Genomic DNA, 22,024 nt, shown 5'->3' with positions numbered 1-22,024 from the left:
CTAAAGGCACATGCTCTTTATAGACAAAAATATTTTCTTGCTGAATTAAAACAGTGCAAGAAAGTTTATCAAGTAAGACTTCAGGTTTACAGTGCTTAATCAGCCACTACCAAAACTCAGCTAACAGAACACTGAAGTTGAACTAACCGCCGCCTGGGGTTTTGGTTTTGCTACATATGAAGGTACATCCAGAATGCTTCTTAAGTTTATTCAAGAATTTATTCATTTATTCAAGAATAACTTATTTGGCTTTCCATAAATATACTCCAACAATATTTATGTTTACCAAGGATATAAAAATTTTAAATTTAAAGAAAATAAAAATTACAGAAACCCCAAACATCAAACTGGGAGTTACAAGCTCCGGTATGCTTTATATACAATGCCTGCTAACTTAAGAGTGAACCTAAGTGAAGCCAACAATTGAGGAAACATGGAACCTCACTTCCAAAAAGACTCTGAAAATAATACAAAGCCATACCCAAATGTGTACAGAGAACTTGAATCAGAACTTTCTCCTCTGCTGAGTTTGATCAGAAAAGTTCCGTGCTCCTGGGTTTGCAGCCAACCTCTCTGATTTACCTGAAAAGTATGCAGAGGACTTGACCACTTCTTCCAGTTTAAGGGAAAAGGATCTGCAGTTCTTCTATTTTCCTGGCACAGGGGACTCTTCCAGGAAAAATGTACATACTTATATCCTTCACTGAAAGGCCCTTGCTCTTGATCTTAAGTTCATTCTAGCTTCAAACTTCGGGGTTTTTCCTTACTTTTTTTTTTTTTCCCTAAAAGAAGTGCACACAGTCTAATAGAGAACGTTAATATATCAACTTGGAGCAAGCAGAAACAAAAAGGAAAGCAGGGTACCCCCACAAACCCAAGTAAGACATTCTCTGCTTTTTTAAAGCCTTTGTGTACAGCACAAAGAGCAAGAATAAATGTGTGCCATGTGTGTTAGCCAAGGAAGTGTATGCTTAAGTATGCAGCATGTGGACCTGCGTTAAGTAGAGCACGCAAACAAGAAATCACTGCAGGAACACATAAAAAATGTAACACATTTGAAACTAAGACGGAGGAACAACAACATATCCTTCTCCATTTTAAATCTACGTAAGTTGAAAATAGGCATTTTAGTTTCAGAGCATATCTTCATTAGTCAAGGACAGCCTAGATGTTCGTAGAACAGTTAAACCCGTTTTGAACATATCAAGACAGCAGTTCAAACCCTGATGCCTTGCCTACAGCAGTACTCATAACTGCTAAGACTGGTCTATGTTACTGGAACTTTACCTAACAGTGGATGTGTATAGGGAAAAAAAGATTTAATTAGAAAAGCAGACTGAAATTACTATCAAAAGCATACTGTGAATGGCTCTCTATACAGATACTAAATACAAAAGTATTTAAAGTAACTATGAAATACTGACATATGCATTTAAGAGAACTATCTACTCAAAAAGTCTATGATGACAATCACTGCTTTTTCTTATGACATGATCATGCCAAGTTGTCTATCTCAAAAATATGATGCCTCAGGGTAGAGCAAAGAAGTCTTTCAAGTTATCTCCTCTAGAATAGAAATTAGTTGTCTAGTTTAAAGAGATGTTATCTTACGCTACGTTAAGGAAGAAGCCATACACTCCCTTCAACTCTCCCCATCAGATGTGTGTGTGCATAATTTTTTCTACAGTTTACTTTTATTGCTACCACATTCCAGCATTCTTTTTTAGCTCAGGGCAACCACTGTTGTTTCTGAGCTAGCTATACAAGTGACTGCCAAGTTGGGCAAGAAGCAAGTCAATGTTGCTTTGGCATCATATGGTTGTAAACATTTTCATTTAACTCTTAGATGAAAAGTCAAAAATGCATCAAGAAAGCTGGATACTATTATTACTTACAAGAAACTTAAGAAAGGCTGCTTCTTGCCACAATCAGAATGCCACAGTCTCAGAATGCTGAACACACTTTAAAAAGTTGACCGGCCTAGTGAAGAGACATATCTGAACCCCTATGACGCAATCTAACTCGACACAGCTTTGCAATTGCAAGGCTATTTGCTCCTCATTTCAATACATATTGCCAAAAATCTATTTTGAACTTCAGATTGCAAACCATCCCCCTTTAAAAATAATAATTTAAAAAAATCAAGGTTTTGATACCCAATTCATTCTCCCAGATCCCAAATTTTGTGAATAATTTCTTGCTTTCTCCCCCCCACCACCCCCAATGAATTATCAGCTAACAAACTGCTAACAAACTCTACTGTATAACCTATACTGAAATCTAGGAGTAAACAACACCCAGCAGCTAGCAATTCTCTTCCTTAACAATCCATTCATGTCTGTAAGATCTAAACCTAGTTCAAGGAGCCATCATGTTACACATGTAAAAGTTTCTAAAACTTTGGCTAGACTTCAGAAGTTTTTGAATGTGTAGGACAAGAATTGTTGCATCAGAACAAGATCAAGTGTGTGGTTTGAGGCAGAATATGAGAGAATAAGCACATTATGTTTTACACATTAACAAATAAAAGAAATAATTAACTTTACTTAAGTCTATTAATCTCAAAAAACTCCATACATTTCTCTATACTGATAGAACCTGCTCTGAGGAACTGCTATTGAAAGACAATATTCAGAAAGACTCTTTAGAGCTGGTTTAGGCTTAGTTTCAACTGATCTGCAAAACCCTGTACCGTTGCAATGCCTATATAAGTTTGGTAGTGAACAGGATTCATTATCCAAGTCCAGAATAAAGACCAACCTATCCCTAAGAGAGAAAAGAGATCAAGAGAGGCAGGCAGATAAGGAACAAGAAAAACGTTGAAAGCATAGGTTGGTCCAGCACTACGTTGCTCCAGTGCACAAAACTCCACCAATGTTTGCTACATTTCACAAGAATATTTAAGAAAGGATATGAAATACAAAAAGTGACTTTGGGAATACTTACAGAGAACATCTTCTAAACGTGTGAGGTAGTACAGTAGAAATAAAAAATATATCTGAAATCTTAATAAGCTGCTACAAAGGATATGAAAAATAAGAAGTGACTTTGGGAATACTTACAGAGAACATCTTCCAAATGTGTGAGGTAGTACAGTAGAAATAAAAAATATATTTGAAATCGTAATCAGCTGCTACAGACTACTGCATCTTAACCAACCAAATGCAGTAAACTTTTGTAGTAACAGTAAGATTGAAAGAACAATAATAAACCAGTAGATCAAGGTGTAATTTGCTCTTTAGTGGTATTAAGATCTCCTTTGTTAATGGTACAAAGCTTATGAACTGGAAAATCAGATTTTAACTGTTCTGTCTGAAATAATTTAGACATTGTGTGATTGTTTACAGCAACAACAGATCACCTGTCAGTGATGCTCTAAAACAGGTCTGTAAAGCATATGACTCACTGATGGGGCAGGCTAAAGAACTCATTTTACCGACCTCTCTTTCCTCACCAGAGCACATTATTGGCATGTTGCCAACCACTACAAGGTCCAAAAGTGCACCTAGCACTTAAAAAACAAAACAAAACAACAACAAAAAAAAAAAAACCAGAAAAAAGAGCTCTAGCTAGACATCACATACCGAATGCCTGAGCAGCTAAAACAGCACCAATAGCTGTAGCTACTGATTCCGTTATTCTTAATTCTGCATGACCTGCAAAGGCTCTAGACTAAAACACCTTTCAAAATGAGAATATTTAGAAAAAAAAGTGGACTTGGTGAAAGGAAGATAAGAAAAATCACATTTAAAAAAAAAAAGTGGCTATATACAGACTAGTGATATGGAGGTACTACATAGCATTGGTCTGAGGACTTCAGTTAGCAGTTATCAGCTGATCAATCGTAACTGCTTAACCCCAAGAATCTGCACTCTAAAAACTTCTCTAATTATTGTACTGTAATTGCTACCGATCAAGTGATCAGTGATGGCGTCACTATACCCACTGTTGTTTGGGGGGAGGAAGAGGAAAAGGGAGTCCAAAGAATCCACACATTGCAATTACCATGCATTAGCAGCTGAGGACTAGGAACGGTGTGACCCGACAGCAGAGCAGAAATGGTAAGTTACGGACCGACCATCCTGAAATCAGCTGAGAAGATGTGGTAAGAAGCTGCAATTCTGTTTTAAAGTAGTAACAAGATGTACAATAGAACCGAGGAAGCAGGGAAACAGGATTCTTTGGCATAGGGAGCATGGCTTGAAAATAGTTTGAAGACTTAGAAATCTCCTGTGTGAATTATATAGTCTGAATAAATCAGCTACCTCCAATAGTAAGAACAGGAAGTGACCAAAAAACTGCTGATGAAATAAGTAAGAACAGAATCACGCAGTGCGGACATTACATTTTTTTGCTGTATGCATACACTGGTAGATTGGGTGCAGGAGGTGGTGTTAATGTAAGAGATACATAGTATATTTTGGTACTGTATTTGTTTTGATAAAGTTATTATCTAAAATAATTTGCTTGCACTAACTTGCCATTCACGTATCCAGTAACAAATGAAACTCTGGTAATTAAATTCCCTAATTTGGTTGCATTCTGCAGTGGTAGGAAATCCCTTAATCAGAACAAGAAATGTTTTCCGTTTACTTTCCATTACCCATGGAATTGACAAAAAAACGTACGTATACTTTAAAATGGCAGCAAGGATAGCTGCTTACCAAAAGGAAACCATGTCAATCAAAAACCACAAAAGCACAGTTTTTCTCGCAACTATTCCTGAATTTCAAACCAATTATTTCTCTGCTTTACTGTCTGGACTATGATTTATGTGATAGCAGGTAAGCAGACTTTCCTCTGTAAGCCACCAGAGAGCAGATATAGGTTTAAGTGCAAAAGTCTCACCAATACATTTGTTTAATCGAAAGTATCATTCTACCAGATACCTCCTAGAGGTAAATTAAGGCCAATTCAAATTTAACAGCGGAAAAACAAGTACACGGTTTGCCTGTCATGTAGACACGTCTGTATTAATTGCATCTGAACCCTCTGTACTAACAGTGCCCTCATGAAACTCTGAGAGTTGCCCGTGCAGCTGCATTAGCAGCGACATATATGCAGCCCCCTAGATATATTTTAATTTTAGTTTAGTCTCTTCAAATAGTTGTTTCTGAAACCATAATGCTACTTTTGATAAATGTGAATCTATCTTCTGAAGAGAAAATCCCATACTCTTGCACTGAGCACGAGAGTCCTTTCAACAACCTCTAAACCTAAGATAAAGTACTTTGGAGGGTTGTATTTAGAAGAAACAGAACCATAATACAGCTTATTTACTGACACGCTTATTTGGCTGATTGTACCTAAGCAAGGACTTCATTCCAGATGCCATAACCGGCTCGTTAAAAAAGTGACTGAAGTCATTAGCACACTGGCTATGTAGGAGACAAGAAGGTATGGCCACAGATTTCAGAGTACAACTTCTTGCAAAGCCTTTACAGGCATTGTAAGTGATAGTTCTTGGTTGTGGGACAGGACCATTTTTATGCTCTGCATCTGCACAGAACCAGGGACAGTGACATGAAAGCCACACTAGAGCTCCCAGTTCCACTGAAAATATAATGCAAGCTTCCAAGACATCTTAGACCTGCTACAACAACTTCCCAAGTTCTCCAAGCAAACAGTTGTACTAATAAATTTTTCACAAGAGCATGCTAGAAATATTTGACCTCATCCACAGGCCTTCTAGCAACTCTGTGGCATGATGAATAGAAAGAATCATCCTAGAATAAGACTATAATGGCGAAATAAGAATCAAAAGCTCCGATTACAGAAAGTTGATATTAACAAAGGGCAAACTAAGTGTGTTACAGTCTTTCTTTCTGGACTTGCACCCCTATGAAAAGCACAAGAACCACACACAGCAAGATTATTTAGTAGCTCAGTACCACTGAAAGAGAATATTCCTATTTTCCCCTCTCATTCTGAGAAACTGTTCTTTGTGTCTACCCTGTCCTGGGGTCCTCTTTTCATTAAGGTCCTCTGAGACAATTAAATTAAGTTTTATTTACTAAAAAGGTAGAAAGTTAATCCAACAAAAAATAGTTTCCTGCCATTTTGGTCAGTTAAATCAACTTACAGAAGTGTTCAAGTCCCAGAGTCAGCGTATGGGAGGAGACCCAGACAGCACAGCCATCAACAGGAAAGGGAAGAAAAAAGAAAAACTCCTTCCTTCAGCAGGAGCAACAAGCTGTTAGAAATGGCAGAACAGGCCATGACATTCAAGCCTGAGGTACCAGCATATTTCTTCCCTTTTCTCGATCCTTTACCAGCTGATTCAAAAGTAGTAACAAATACATTAAAACACATGCACACAAAAATTCACTGTCTGCCCCTCTCTCTCCCCCGACACTTCTGAGTATTGCACATACACGCTCACCTAGATGTCCTTCAAGTTTCAAGAACAAAGTTGTAAAGGATGAACTGAGTCACTGTGTTCTATAACCCACAAAACCAGACAATCATGCCACAGCACCACACCAGATTTTATGATTTTTTTTTTTTAAAAAAAACAAGATACATGGGAAAAAGTAATTAATTTGCAAAAACAGCTATTTAATAAAATATTTTTTACTTCAAAATTAAAGCATCTGAAGTTCAAGTTTTTGATTTGTCAGCTTTGAAACTGACTTGGTTTTGAAACCACCAGTTTTACATGCAGATCTCGTTAGAAAATACAACGCCTCAGTATCTGCACTCTTCGGGAAATGATACACTCTTTCAAAATATATTTGAGAGCAAATTTAATTTGTGCATTCAACAAAAGCATATGGATAACGACACTTACATGAAGTCTGCGCTTGTTGTAGGCATTTTACACTGCTGCATCTCTTAACTTCAAGAAAAAACCGCACATAGCTTTAGTTGTGCCCTGTAGAATCACTACACTAGAAACGTTAAGAAAAACATCTCCTCAGATCCGTTGTGTTTTAACGCAGGCATTTAAGAGTTCAGTGCTTGTGGGCTAGACTCACTTTTTTTGCTCTTTTGCAGGAATAAGGCCTCCACAGAGAAAAGAAAAAATTTAAAAAAAAAAAAAAATAACGGAGAAACATGGGATTCCATTGACACAACAATGATCTTGAAAGCATGGGGCAGGCGACTCCTTAAAAAGCTAGTTTTAACCCCAAGAGGGCCGAGCGGTTGGGGACGACACGCACACCCTCACGTGCATCCTGTAACGAACCGCCGGTTCCGTGCCGGGGGCCACCACTGCCCCTCCGGGGGCGGGGGGGGGGGGGGGGGGGGGGGGGGGGCGGGCAGCGCAGCGCAACACAGCGCGCTCACCGCCGCTGCGGCTTAGGCCACGCCGCCGCCACCACCGGAGAGGGCTCCCGTCCCCGCAGCGATGCTGCGGGAACCGCCGAGCGCGGCCCCTTCCCGGCGCCCCCCAGACAAAGAGTGGTGCGGCGGCGGCGGGCCCGAGCTGGAGAAACGCGACCCCGGGCGCATTCCTCCTGCTGGAGGCGAGGAGGGCGCCTGCCTCCTCCTCCTCCTCCTCCCGGCGTCCGGACGGGGACAAAGGAGGAGCGGGAGGGCTGCGGAGCCGGCGGCGGGGCTCTGGCCAGGGGTGCTGCCCTGCCGGGAAAGGTTTCGCTGCTCCGCAGCCCACCCTGCGCGGCGGGAGCACCCGCCGCCGCCTCACCGGGCACCGGCCGCCCGGCCCCGCGCTGAGGCGGGCGCCCCGGCGAGAACGGGGGGCGAGAGGGAGCGACGGCGCGGAGCCGGGCGGGCGCTGGGGCCGGTGTCCGGGGCCGCCCGCTTCAAGGTGACACCCGCGGCCTCCCCCGCGCCCCGGCTGCCACCCCCTCCTCCCTCTTCCGCCTCCTCACCTGGCACCTGCAGACGATGTCGGCGTCCTGCGCCAGCAGGTCCACCACCTTGCCTTTGCCCTCGTCGCCCCACTGGGCCCCCAGCACGACGGTCACCTTGTTGCCGGGGCGGCGGGCGGCGCACTCGCCGTTGGGGATGGCGGGCGCCGGGGCGCCATGCTCCGCCATGGCTCGCGTTGCCCGCTCCGGCTCCGCTCCAGGCACATGCGGCAGCGCGCGGCGGCTCCGCCCCGCCTCCTCCCGGGCGGGCGGGTGGTGGTGCCGCCGCCTCCAGGTGCCGCCGCCTACCGGCCCCACCAGCGCGGCCTCCCCCGCTAGGCACACCCCCTCTGCCCTCAGGCGGAGCCCCGCTCCGCTCTCCCGCCGAAAACGAGAGCCGCCGCTGCTCCCGGAGGCTTTTTTTTTTTTTTTTTTTTCCTTCTTCCTCGCCCTTGCGCCGCTTCTCCCGCGCCTTCCAGCCCGGACTACATTACCCAGCGGGCTGCGTGGCCTCCCCCGCGCCGGGCGCCGCGCGGAGCCGGGCGCGGTGCATGCTGGGGCTCGTAGTCCCCGGGGGCCGCACCTGTGGCAGGACCGGGTTCCGTGTCGGTTTGCCCCACGTGGCGACGCGAGTCCATGTCGGTTGGGGAGTGGGCGGCGGCCGGGCGGCGGCGGCCATGGCGTCTCGCAGGGCGCTGCCGGCCTTGCTGTGGCCAGATGGCCGCTGAGCCTTGTGGAGGTGGAAGGAGGGGAAGGGGCGCTAAGGGCAGCCCGGGGGATGGCCTTTCTGTGCGCTGCGTCTGGCCTGGGCTTAATATATGCTCAAGCTGCGGCCTTGGGTTTGGTGGCCGCCGATCCTGTGGTGTGCCTTCTCCACAGCGGGCTCTCCGTGGGGCGGCATCCCACAGCCTGACCTGCTACAGGTGTCCCGTGAACCAGAGCCGGTGCCTCTGGTCCCTGCCAGCCTGGGGGGCCCAGCACTGGTGTGGGTCCCGCCTTCCCTCAACGTTATATCCGTCACAGATGTCAAACCTGCAAATGTGCGTTTGCAGTATATCACGGCTTTGCTTGTGTGGTTAGTGTTGCCGACTTAATGAGAAGAATGTAAATTAGTGTTAGTGAAACGAACCAGGGGCTGAATGTAAGAGGTCATTTTCTCCAGAGGCACCGGAACATGGCCCCGAGCTTATTCATGAGGAAAAAAAAATAATGGAAAAAACCCATAGCAGCGTAATGCCTTCATCATGCATATTTGAGGGTTTAGAAGTGGAACTGATGTCTCAGTGGCTGTTTTCATTCTTTCCTGCTTCACAGAATCAACACCCCTGGGGGAAGATTTTTTTTGTGTAAGGTAGCTATTAAAAAGACATAAATCTGAATGATGTAATTATTGCTAAAACAGCTATTCAAAAACCTGAGTCACTGAGCAGCCACAATATGCAGCTGTCTGGCATGTTGTAGAGTTTGATTTTAGTTGCTTCTTCACTCCTTCAGGCTTACTCTAGCCAAGAATTTGAGGGTCTATAAAAGCCACTGGTGATAAGTTGAACTGTGCTTTGTAAAACTAGGAAGATATATAACAGAAAATTAAATACAAAGTTGACAGAGAACATTTTTTAAAAATATCTGAAAATATCTAAATCCTGAGTATCAGTGCAAAGAGATGCTACGACCAAGTAGTCAGTTGAGTACAAAGATGTTGAGCAATTGCAAATTATACCAGGCAATGGTGTGTGTGTACACACTTCAATTAGCAAATAATTCCTTAAACATTTAATGTAGTCCATAGTATTGCTATTTTTGTCTGCTTGTGCTAAAAAAACCACCATAGCCGTGATTTCTGTATCACAGAAAGCACACAAGCACAGAGCTTGTGGGAAGTCACTAAAAGCCACAAGGGGCTCCTGAAGTCAGTTTCTCCAGTCTTGCTGACACAGTGGCAAACTTTGGTTTAGTGCTCTCACTTCTTCGGCTGTAGATCATCTCGTGACTCCCCCCAAAATGATCTAGATTAATGTTTCAGGATATGATTTTCCAGTATAGGTGAATCATATTAACACCTCACCATTGCCGACACAAATATTCCCTCAAATCTCAAAATAAATTTGGGCCTGTCGTGGTAGTGTCCTAGTAGTGTGGTATCAGTGTAATGTCACTTTCCAGAGAGGTCTCGGGCACACGAATCCATTGTTCTGCTATTTTTATTTGGTGTAGAAGAGTTTTGAGATTTATGTATAGGTATGTCTTCTTGGTAGGTATAGAACCAGGGAAGAAAACTATGAAGTCTTCACTTCCAGAAAACCTGTATGTATTTAATGAAGTCCAAGCTAATCAATAGTTATTGGTACTGCAAGATTTAGAAATTTTTATTACGATATGGTATTATGGGCCCATCATTCCTCCACCCCCTTTTCTTTTCAAAGTAAACGGAGGCTTTCATTCTAATACCATAAAAGACATTAAATACTCTTTGTTGACATGATTCACTAACAGTATTTATAGTATAGTTCTAAGACGTGGTAACTCTTGACCAAAGTACAAACACAACAAGGTGCGTAATGCTCCTTGTCAAAAACAGGCATTTGCTGTAGCATAAGTAAAAGCTTAGAATAAAACTGTGCAGAAACTCCCAATTGCACTTATTTTCATTCATTTACTATAAGCAAGAAAACCAGCAAGAGAATGCAATGTTACAATACTGTTTTTTTCCTCTAACGTGAATGGACTATGTTACCTTTGTTTTGCTATTTGGGCAAGCTGAATCTGCTCTGTGAGAGGTCACATGGGCATTTAGAGGTGGCACAAAGTGGCAAGAGTTTATGTTCAAGGAACAAAGGAATGTGACTGCCTTTTCTGGCATTAGCAAGCTGATATATAGAATCATAGAATGTTTCGGCTTAGAAGGGACCTTAAAGATCATCTAGTTCCAACCCCCCTGCCCTGGGCAGGGACACCTCCCACTAGACCAGGCTGCTCAAAGCCCCATCCAGCCTGGCCTTGAACACTTCCAGGGATGGAGCATCCACCACTTCCCTGGGCAACCTGTTCCAGTGTCTCACCACCCTCACAGTAAAGAATTTCTTCCTAATATCTAACTTAAATCTACCCTCCTTCAGTTTAAAACCATTACCCCTCATCCTATCATTACGCTCCCTGATAAAGAGTCCCTCCCCGTCTTTCCTGTAGGCCCCCTTTAGGTACTGGAAGGCTGCTGTAAGGTCTCCCTGGAGCCTTCTCTTCTGCAAGCTGAACAACCCCAACTCTCTCAGCCTGTCTTCATAGCATAGGTGCTCCAGCCTTCTGGTCATCTTTGTGGCCCTCCTCTGGACCTGTTCCAACAGGTCCATGTCCTTCTTGTGCTGACGACTCCGGAGCTGGATGCAGTACTCCAGGTGGGGTCTCACCAGAGCGGAGTAGAGGGGCAGAATCACTTCCCTTGACCTGCTGGCCACACTGCTTTTGATGCAGCCCAGGATGCAGTTGGCTTTCTGGGCTGCAAGTGCACATTGCTGGCTCATGTTGAGTTTGTCATCCACCAGCACCCCCAAGTCCTTCTCCTCAGGGCTGTTCTCAAGCCATTCTCTGCCCAGCCTGTATTTGTGCCTGGGATTGCCATGACCCAGGTGCAAGACCTTACAGTTGGCCTGGTTGAACTTCATGAGGTTTGCACAGGCCCACCTCTCGAGTCTGTCCAGGTCCCTCTGGATGGCATCCCTTCCCTCCAGCATGTCGACTGCGCCACACAGCTTGGTGTCCTCGGCAAAGTTGCTGAGGCTGCACTCAATCGCACTGTCCATGTCTCCAACAAAGATGTTGAAGAGAACTGGTCCCAGTACTGACACCTGAGGAACACCATTCGTCACTGCTTTCCACTTGGACATTGAGCTGTTGACCGCAACCCTTTGAGTGCGGCCATCTAGCCAGTTCCTTATCCACCAAGTGGTCCATCCGTCAAATCCATGCCTTTCCAATTTAGAGACCAGGATGTCATGTGGGACAGTGTCAAAGGCTTTGCATAAGTCCAGGTAGATGACGTTGGTTGCTCTCCCCTTATCTACCAGTGCTGTAGCAACATCGTAGAAGGCCACCAAATTTGTCAGACATGACTTGCCCTAGATGAAGCCATGTGGGCTGTCACTGATCACCTCCATATTTTCCATGTGCCTTAGCAGAGATTCCAGGAGGATCTGCTCCACGATCTTGCTGGGCACAGAGGTGAGACTGACCAGTCTGTAGTTCCCCAGGTCTTATATGGGATTGACTCTGTGAAACTGAACCCATGGTAGAAGTACACGCTGATAAAGTTTAGGTTGTACTGTCTTCTGAATTGTTCAATGTTACTGACTGGATATGAAGAACTGAGGCAGTTACACTGATCACAAATTTTACTCCAATTTGGGTACGCTCAGGCTTTTCATATGACTGCAGTTCCCGCCTCCCAGTAAATTGCAAGAGACTCAGACAGGAATTTTTAATAGATAAACACTGAATGGAAGCAATGCGAGATCTGCATTTCAGTCTGATGTCTTGAAGAGATACATAGAATTGTTACATCTGTACGTTTTCAATTATTCTGATGAAGTATCCCACATATTCTGATTATGTATTTTTAAAAAAATTGACACAGAGTAGTTTAGAGGAGAATTTAGGTAAGAACTTCAGTAGTTCAGAAAATCAAGGGTGAGCATGAATGAAGGGAAAATGCTGTAACAAGCAAGAAGGCCAACTGGGCTATTAGCTAATGCTCCGCATGGCTGATGGGTTATAGGGTGCTATTTCTTTCTCCCTATTAATACTTCTTAACTGTGTTGAAGGGCTACTGAATGATGTCAATACTTTTCTGACACTGTGTTTCCTACTGTAAGCAATTTCTGAGTTTCTGGAAAAGTATAGATTGAAGAAATAGCCCTTGGCAATGAAAATGTGAGGGCACGTGGTCCCTGGTACGAGTTTTCTGCTAAAATTGGTTCTGCCTGTGACAATGATGTAATACCTAGATATTTTACACTGAGGTCTTATCTACACTAGAACAGTGGTTGCAGAAGAGTGGTCTGTGGGCCATGGTTAGCTAATATGCAGGTGTCCTACAGAACTGGGTTAAACAAGAAAATGTTGAAATTTGTCACATTAATCTCATTAAAACATTCAATCAAAGGCAAGTTAATTTTACTTCCTGATTATTTACACCATCTTCAGAGCATTTTCCTGTTTTAATTTGATGTTAAGATGTACAATGACTCACAAAAAATACTGGGTGTTGATAGTGCCATAGTCTAAAAAAGTCTAAGACTCGCTGTGCCAGACACAGTTGGCATCTGTAGCACTTCAGACTCTCCAGAATGCTGTCAGCTTAGCTTAGGAGGAAGAGAAATCATTATACAGTTAGGACACACATAATTTTATTTGAACAGTGTGCTAATGTAATTGATCCCTGCTTGTTTCTTGTTATTACTCATTTTAAATTAGTTTTTCCAGTTAAAATGTCCCTTAATTATTTTTGTTACGTTCATTAATCTTTTTATCACGATAAAAATGAGATTAAGAACATTAGAAAGTAATATTTGTGTATGTTGTCACAAGTGATATGTTTGCACACACTAGGAAATGTTTTCAACTCTTTGGTTAAATATATCTAGAATATGAAGGATCTTCATTTATTGACTGGGGATTTCCTGATTTTTGTACTGCAGAAGATAGAAGGAAAGAATTTTAAAAATCATCATAACCATCACCATAATAGGACGATTTTGAATTTAGTGGGAAAATAGTTAAAATAATATAGGATACTTTTGAAATGTCATTGGTAGTTCACAGAAGTGCATTTTTTACATGCAAGTGTAATAAAGACTGGAGATACACAGGAAAGTAAAATACTGTCATTGAAAAGTTGTAGAGCAAATCCTTTGCTTGGAAATGAGATTTGTAAATTATGATTTGCAAAGACAACTATTTTATAAAAATAATTTTAAAAAATAGTAAAAAAATTTTAAGAGTTCTTCAGATCTGCATATTCCGTTGTTCCCTAAAAGAACGGCAAACGAATTGCTGTCTTTACAGAGCAGAAATTGAACAGTTTTCTGTATGTATGATATTGTAATTTAAATGTTTACCTATAAAACATTAAATATGAAAATGGACATATATGATGCAAGTTAACTTTTCTTACAGTGTTCCCCCCAGAATTTGATTGCTTATTGTGATCGGAGCAGCAGCTTACCCTCCAAGGCAGGTGTAAATAAGTTCCCTGTTCCTGGGCATTACAACATGTTAAGTGTGTATAAAGATACTGTGTCCTGTCTCTGTCTTGGCCTTTGACAGCATCAGCCATTCAAAGTTTAATAGAATGTATGTGTGGTAGATAATTGGCACGATTAATTTTTTGCCGGACTTCATAGGTTTATAAATTTCTCTCAGTGTGTCTTTTTGAGTCAGGGAGAATGAAGAACTGTGTAAAGGAAACAAACCCCCCCCAATAAATGTATGAATCCTTCTTGTTGTTTTTATTCATTAAAACAGGACGCCAAATACTGCACAATATTTGACTAAGAAAGATCCTGAATTGCTTGAAAGTTTTTACTTTTTCCTAGGTCTGTTGTTTGTTTAGAATAGTTCCCTTGTCTGGGTCATTGCCAAAGTATCAGTTCAAGCGACTCTTGAAAGTGCCACAAGGGCTGTGGGTGAGAGCTAACGCATCAACTAAGATTGTGTTTGGTTGCTAAATATAGGTTAGAATAACAATTTTTGGCCACGTTGTATCTGCTAACCTGTAACCCATAATACCCGAGTCCTGATTAAGTCCTTCACTTCTTTCACTCGTAATCCTAAGTGATGTTTTGTGACGAGATGGATGAGTGTAAACTGGTGAACGGGGTGAAGTGTGACCTTAAAGCCAGGCAATCAGGATGTGCGGGCCTCTAGAATGATCCGTACCGCGTTCTTAGAGAGCTCGGTGACTGGGAAATGTGCCCAGCCAGTTGGCTGTCATTAGGGGGCTTGTTTATATAGCTGTTGAGAAACAGTCACCTTGTAGTTCCCCAAAGTGTCACTCTGATACAGTACAGTAGCTAGGTTGTCTCACATACATGTAAGAAAAACTTGAGCCAAAACCTTAATGAATATTTTACATGCTTTTAGGCTCAAGTTTCTCTCACATTCTTCATTCTTTTTTTCTTTTAAAGTTGGTGCAATGTGTTTATAAACAATGCTCTAAACCTCTAGTCATCCAGCCTTAGAGATGTAGATTGTCTGTCACTGGAGTGCTGAACTGCTAGGTTGTATTCTCTCTTTAATAGAAGTGGGGGGGGCTTCTCTTGCACAAAGATCTAATATACGGGCATTTAAAAAAAAAAGCCACAAAGAAACCAAATTTCGTGTAAGAAACCTCTCTTAGTTTTACATTTTCTCTTACCAGATGGGATTGCTGCGATTTATTTCATGAACATCAAAAATAATTGTTGCGTATTCGTTCATGTTCTCTAACTCTCTCGGTCCCCTATGACCCTTTCCCAATGGAAAACTGTAGTTCCTTCTCATTTATTTTTCACCTCACCCTGTCTATCTAAATAATCTGAAATCCTACCCATGTGTTCAAGCTCTCTTCCTGCCTTAAATATTTCCATTTCCTCTTGAGCCATTCCAGAATAGCTTCAGTTGTTCAAGTTTTCAATTAGTCATTGAACAAGAGGTAGCAAGTGCTGTGATAATTACTAACCTACCTATGGGATTATTGACCAAGGCTTTAGGACCTTGCGTTTCCAAGCATGCTTGTGTGTTCATAAATAGTCTCCTTGAATTCAATTACACTATTCGTAAATCAAAGGGGGGCTTTTTTATGTGAATAATAAAACATTATATAGATGTATATATTGCCATAAGTAAAATATAAACCAACAGCGCTAGGAAGACAGTATATCAAAGCAAAACATGTTTCTGTCTTCTAGACATTTGAGGATAAAGAGCGGTATTTGCCTGCTTCTGATCATTCTAATTGTTTCATGCGGTATGTGATGGCAGCTTCACAAACAGACAGGTAGGGTTTTTTTCGATGTAAATATTTCTGGGAATATGTAATAGTAACGTTTTCTAACAGGCACAATATTTTTAATGATCTGTTTGAATAAATGAAAAAGCTGACACTTTGGAATTTATGAATCTTCCAGGTACTCCTAATGTTGTGTGTTGTGTGTATACATATGTGTGGGTCAAATTGAGAACTCTTTTGTTTCCATATTGGATTAAAATCCATAGAAGGTGAAAAGAGGAGCTTTTGTACTTAGTACAGGTCTAAAAATGAAGGATATTGACATGTGGATTCAGACGTAGCACTGAACAAAACCGCAGCCATTGCCCAAGGTAAATCAGTGTTTCAAGACAGAATTGCAGAAGGCAGCTCATGAGCAAATGATTACAAAGAAAAGAGACAGACTTGGGAGGACGTATGTCTAACAGGGCTGAAGGTTATCAAAGAACCTTCTATCTACTGTAGAACACAGGGGAATTTTGATTGCATCTTGAACGCTGTTGCAGAATTCCATAGAATGCTCATGAGAAAGGAGAAAAATGAGGCAGAGACTTTATTCCTTTGTCTGTGTATGTGTATTTATCCTGCTCGCTAAAGTAATGATGTTTAAACCTTAGAACATGAGCATGTGTCCCTGCACACTGTAACGTCTCTGAAGAAGGCTCTGTCAGAGTGAAGCTGCAGCTAAAAAACATCTGCTCAAACAACCAGGAATTAAAAATAATTGAGCAGAAGGTGCCACTTGTGTGGAGGGAGACAGCATGCTCTTTAAGTGTGCTAGACAGGCCAAGAAAACATGAGTAGTGGAGCATAAGAGCACGTATTTTAACATAGTAAGACCAGACAGGAACCCTGGTGGTTGTCAGTCTAGGAAGCCCTACCAGAGTTATGATCACCTTATACTTGGAAGCACTAGGAAGAAGCAAAGAAAAAGTCTGATGGTCGTGAGACTACTGAAAAAGTTCTGTAGATTTCCTGAATAAAACCACTGGGTTTTAGGTGAAAACAGTAACTTGTATTCTTCTCCTGTCATCCATGGAGTTTGACAGTATTTGGCTCCCTTTATTTAGAATCACAGAATGGTTCAGGTTAGAAGGGACCTTAAAGATCATCTAGTTCCAACCCCCCTGCCCTGGGCAGGGTCATCTCCTGCTAGACCAGGCTGCTCAAAGCCCCATCCAGCCTGGTCTTGAACACTTCCAGGGAAGGGGCATCTGCAGCTTCTCTGGGCAACCTGTTCCAGTGTCTCACCACCCTGACAGTAAAGAATTTCTTCCTGATATCTAATCTAAATCTCCCCTCTTTCAGTTTGAAGCCATTACCCCGTGTCCTATCATTACCCTGTGTCCCTGATAAAGAGTCCCTCCCAACTTTTCCTGTAGGCCCCCTTTAGGTACTGGAAGGCTGCTGTAAGGTCTCCCTGGAGCCTCTCTTCCCCAGGCTGAACAACCCCAACTCTCTCAGCCTGTCCTTATAGGAGAAGTGCTCCAGCCCTTGGATCATCTTCGTGGCCCTCCTCTGGACCCGTTCCAACAGGTCCATGTCCTTCTTGTGCTGACGACTCTGGAGCTGGATGCAGTACTCCAGGTGGGGTCTCACCAGAGCGGAGTAGAGGGGCAGAATCACCTCCCTTGACCTGCTGGCCACGCTTCTTTTGATGCAGCCCAGGATGCAGTTGGCTTTCTGGGCTGCAAGTGCACATCGGTGGCTCATGTTGAGCTTCTCATCCACCAGCACCCCCAAGTCCTTCTCCTCAGCACTGTTCTCAAGCCATTCTCTGCTACAGCCATTCACCTGTATTTGTGCCTGGGATTGCCATGACCCAGGTGCAGGACCTGGCACTTGGCCTGGCTGAACTTCATGGGCTTTGCACAGGCCCACCTCTCGAGTCTGTCCAGGTCCCTCTGGATGGCATCCCTTCCCTCCAGTACGTCGACCGTGCCACACAGCTTGGTGTCATTGGCAAACTTTATTTAGGAGGCAAGCATCTATAATGCTGGGAATATTTTCAATGGCATTCTTTTGCTTACAAAATACTTATACAAAGTCCTGTTTCTCTAAACATAATAGAAATAAATAGCAGTAGCTTTCTTTTTCATGTTTTTTTAATGCCTCTAATAGGTCCTGTGTCATGCAAAGCATCACGCGCTTGCCCTCAAAGCCATGCATCTGTCTCCTTATTTGTATAGTAGGCTAGTAAGCTCCTTACTTGGATTTTTTTCTGTCAACCACAGGGTAAACCTTCTTGCATGTCTTCTGTTTTGATTAGTGTTAATATTGCCTGAGAATGTCTTCCTACACTTCCCATATATTACTGCAGAAAGGAGTACTTAATTGCTTTTTTTGTTTTGTTTTGCTGGAAGGAATGCACTGAGTACAGTTACCAAACTTAAACAAAACGTGACTGACAAGAAGCCAAAGACAGCCTTAATAGCAGCGATCTCTCTCATCCTAGAAGAACCATAGATGAGGCTTTTTTCTTCTACTTCTGTCACACTAGTTAGAATTATTTGTGTCTTTGCTTGAAAACTGCCAATTTAGTTTTGGAGTCATATGGAATTTTTTTCAGCAAATTTGAAGATAAGCGGTAGATTTTTAACATTTTACTTGAGTGGTGATTAAAACATGCTTCCGTATCATAAACTCCGATCCTCGTCTACGGCTTCTTTTTTCTGCTTAAACGGATGGATGAAGACTTGACCTCTTTTGAAGGCACTGGATGTTTTCGCGTTGACTTCATCCAGGATGTTTAATGGGGTTTGTTTTCATGCAATCCTAATTCTATTGTATTTCTGACATCCAAGGTACAGCAGTTTCCCTGCCTTTCCCTCGCCCTTGGGCCTTACCCATTCCAGCTGCAGCAAGAGTGCAGAAGACTCGGAGGCCCTAATTCTAACACCAGCAGCACTTTGCTCCCTGTCATGTCATGACAGAGAGGGACACGTCTCCCTTATTGGAGAGGGGAGTCTTCTGCTCGTACAGGGCACAACACAGGGTCTCCATTGGGCACTCTGATACAGCAGGTATACTTCCTTGAAAAACTGATCATTTTGATCTGATAACTTTAAATAAGGTGAACTTTTGAGAAGACACGCTTTCTGTAAATAGTGCATATTTTTGGTAAGAGGGAAGCTACTTTACAAAAAAGTGTACGAAAGATGCTTAGAGTAATTTTATAAATGAGGAACATAAGAAACAAATATCGATTTCTTTAAATTTTAAAATATTTACACAGTGGAACAACCGAAACCATTATGTTAAAAACATTATTTTAGACACTGTATACACATCTCATACAAGCAGATTGATTTAAATAGTGTAATACAGTTTTATACAATAGCAAGCTTTTTAACAATAATTTCAAGTAATATGTAATTTGTTGGTTTTGTAGTACAGACCCACTCTCCATATGTGAAAGCCAGTTAAATTTAAGTTTGAGTGTGTACTTTGGCCTTCTGTCTTAACCTAGCTCTTCTTTTTTTTCCCGTCATTTTTATGGAATACAATTTTGACACAAATTCAAGCTGATTGATGGCAGACTTTGGCAGACCAACCTATTATTCATTTATTTGAATTTGTGTATTTGTTTGAGATTTTTAACACGTGTGGCATACAATGAATCTGATTAAATATTGCATTGGTACAGTAAACTAATGTCTTGTTTATCAAATTCCTTATTTCATAATGTTTGCCAAATTTAATATGAAGAGATGATAACATAAATTATTTCCTACCTTACCCCCTCTTTGACTGTGAGAAAGATTGTGATCCTGTGTGGAGATATGAAAACTTTAAAGAATAAAAAATGGGTCCTTGCTAAGAAACTGGATTTGGGGAGATGCTGCACAAGTAGTCTGCAGTCTGCTAAAAACGATTGAACTCCACAGCTGTGGAAGCAAGCGCATATTCTCCCTGTGCGAGTTCTTCTACACAGCCACCTCTGAGCAAGCAGCCGTGTGGTCACGCAGCTTGCCCTAGTCTAAGGACGGATGGCACGACTTGCCATTTTGATTTCAGTAGATCGACAGGAAGCTGCGGGACGCAAACTGCGGGATGCAAACTTGCAGCAGCATGTCAGCTGTTTTATGACACGTGCACATCCTTACACCACTGTACTTGGTGGTAAAGGTGGCGAGTCTGCCACACTGAATGATTTTTCCCCTTGCGCGTACCATGAGATGGGAATATCAGGTGTTTGCCTTCTTCCTGACTGAAAGAACAGTATGTCAACTATGTGCCAGTCATGGAAGCATACATGATGCACATTAAATAACAGCTTTGTAACATTTCCTTCACAAGAAAAGAGTTCTATTTTGTTTTAATATGACTAACCCCTCTTCCTTTGCTGCAGCAGAAGAGGCTGTATATAGCTTCATAGCGCATAAGAATGGCGAGAGACTGAAGAAGGGCTGCTGAAGGAAGTATGACAGCATCAGAAGTCAAAAAATTCTTCTGCATAAATTCTTACTGTTTCCCCCTTTATTTCTGTCAAAGGAGGTGTTGCTTCCCTCAGTTGCTGTTGCCTTCCAAAATGAATTACGCTGCAATTATTCCATCACAAGCATGTTGAAATGATGCCACTCAAGAAAAAAAAAAAAGTTAAAATGTATGTCTTTCTTGTGAAAATTTAGCAGTTGAAAGTGGAAATGTCTTATTGAAATACACTACCTGCATACGTCTTTACTTATTTCCTTTTACTGTGTTAGGAAAAATAAATTTGCAAGGTTTTCTCTTCTGTTAGTACTGCAGCAGTAACACATGTATAATGAGTGAGGTGAAACCTATTGTTTACTTCATAGAGATAGAATAATTAGCAAGTTTTAGTGATTCAGCCAAATTTTAGTCTTTGTGAAAATTATATCCAGAAATTGTAAATGGCAGTAACGTGTGACAGTTAAACAGAAGTCTTTTTTCAGATTTCCTCATGCACCTGCAAACAAACTGTTGGAAAAAGGTTTAAGCAAAAGCCTGGTGGAAGTCATGATATGTGATAAACAGGGATGTCAATTTACCCGTTTAATTTAGACCTAAAATGTGACAACGTGTTGTACAAGGTGATCTGTACAGATAGATCTCATGACTGAATGGAGGTTCATTTAAGAGATCATCCCACATGCAGGGATTAATATATATAATAAATGTTGTTAGGAGTGGATTTTGGAACTAAACAAATGGCAGAAAGTAATTAGTCTTCGGAACAGTACCTGACACGAGGTGTGCAGGCATGGCACCACAAGTTATTTTAATTTTTTAAATTATTATTTTAAATTGCCATCATTATGTCGTCGGTTTTTTTAACGTTTGTACTACCTTCAGGATTAAAATGAAATAGAAGAAAAAGGTAGCAATATTAATTGTATTGTGAAGTCATTTTTGTTGTTGGATAACTAGATGTTAGGGAAGTGGTTTTGTTTTCTGTCTGCTGCGATGGATAGAATGCAGAGAAAACTGAACTTGAATCTGAGTGTTTTGTGTTCTGAAATGAACAAATTGTGTAAATATGATTTTAATGGTATGTCATTGTTTGAAAAGTTATTTTATAATATCAAAGCTTATTCCAATTTCAGAATTTCAAAAGACAAACTTTGTCATAAACAGCCTTACATTAGCTGGACAAAAATCTAATTAGTAATAACCTTTATTTTACCTAAACAGAGTTCTCAGATACGCGGCAGGCTGTTTTGGAATTTGGGACAGGAACCTGTTGTTCATAACTATTTGAAAAAAGAAAAGTACTATTCTCAAGAGCATCCAAAATTAGGGTATGCTATTTGATATATTTTTTTTTAAGTGCCATGCTGTTTAAAATTGTTATGATTGTGACTCCACAAACAGCTGTTAATGAGAGTCCCACGTCTGGGCCTCTTTTTTCTACTTTGAGATAACTTTGTGCTTCAGTAATGATTTTTCCATTTTTCCTTTTCTTTGAAGAGAGGTTGTCATCTTCACGTTTAGCTGCTCTTTGTTTCATTCACCACAGCACCTAATCTTATGTAGGCTTTTCTCTCAGTCCCAAAAAACTCCCTGCATGTAATTATTCCACTTAATATGTATAGAAACACATGGAGTAGAAAGCAAGACTGGACTCAGAAAACACCTAACATTTTTACTGTAATGAATGGTCTTTGAGTCTTAATTGTCAAGTTGTAGGTATCAGCTCGAAGTTAAACATTTTCCCCCCGCTTCCGGC

The 22,024-nt window shown here is 41.7% G+C and overlaps 1 protein-coding gene across 1 annotated transcript in view; it reads right to left on the bottom strand.

Moving 5' to 3' along the window:
* ADSS2 (adenylosuccinate synthase 2) overlaps positions 1 to 8,182 on the bottom strand; it is a 38,529-nt gene extending 30,347 nt beyond the window's left edge. The window contains exon 1 of the mRNA XM_054195153.1: positions 7,836 to 8,182. Coding sequence (XP_054051128.1) covers positions 7,836 to 8,003 — 168 coding nt within the window. The 5' untranslated portion in view covers positions 8,004 to 8,182. The remainder of the gene's footprint in view (positions 1 to 7,835) is intronic.
* Between the last annotated feature and the right edge of the window lie 13,842 nt (positions 8,183 to 22,024).

The sequence above is a fragment of the Rissa tridactyla genome, chromosome 3 (genome assembly GCF_028500815.1).
Source record: "Rissa tridactyla isolate bRisTri1 chromosome 3, bRisTri1.patW.cur.20221130, whole genome shotgun sequence".
NCBI classification, from domain to species: domain Eukaryota; kingdom Metazoa; phylum Chordata; class Aves; order Charadriiformes; family Laridae; genus Rissa; species Rissa tridactyla.
This window is presented reverse-complemented; position numbering and strand designations above follow the sequence as displayed.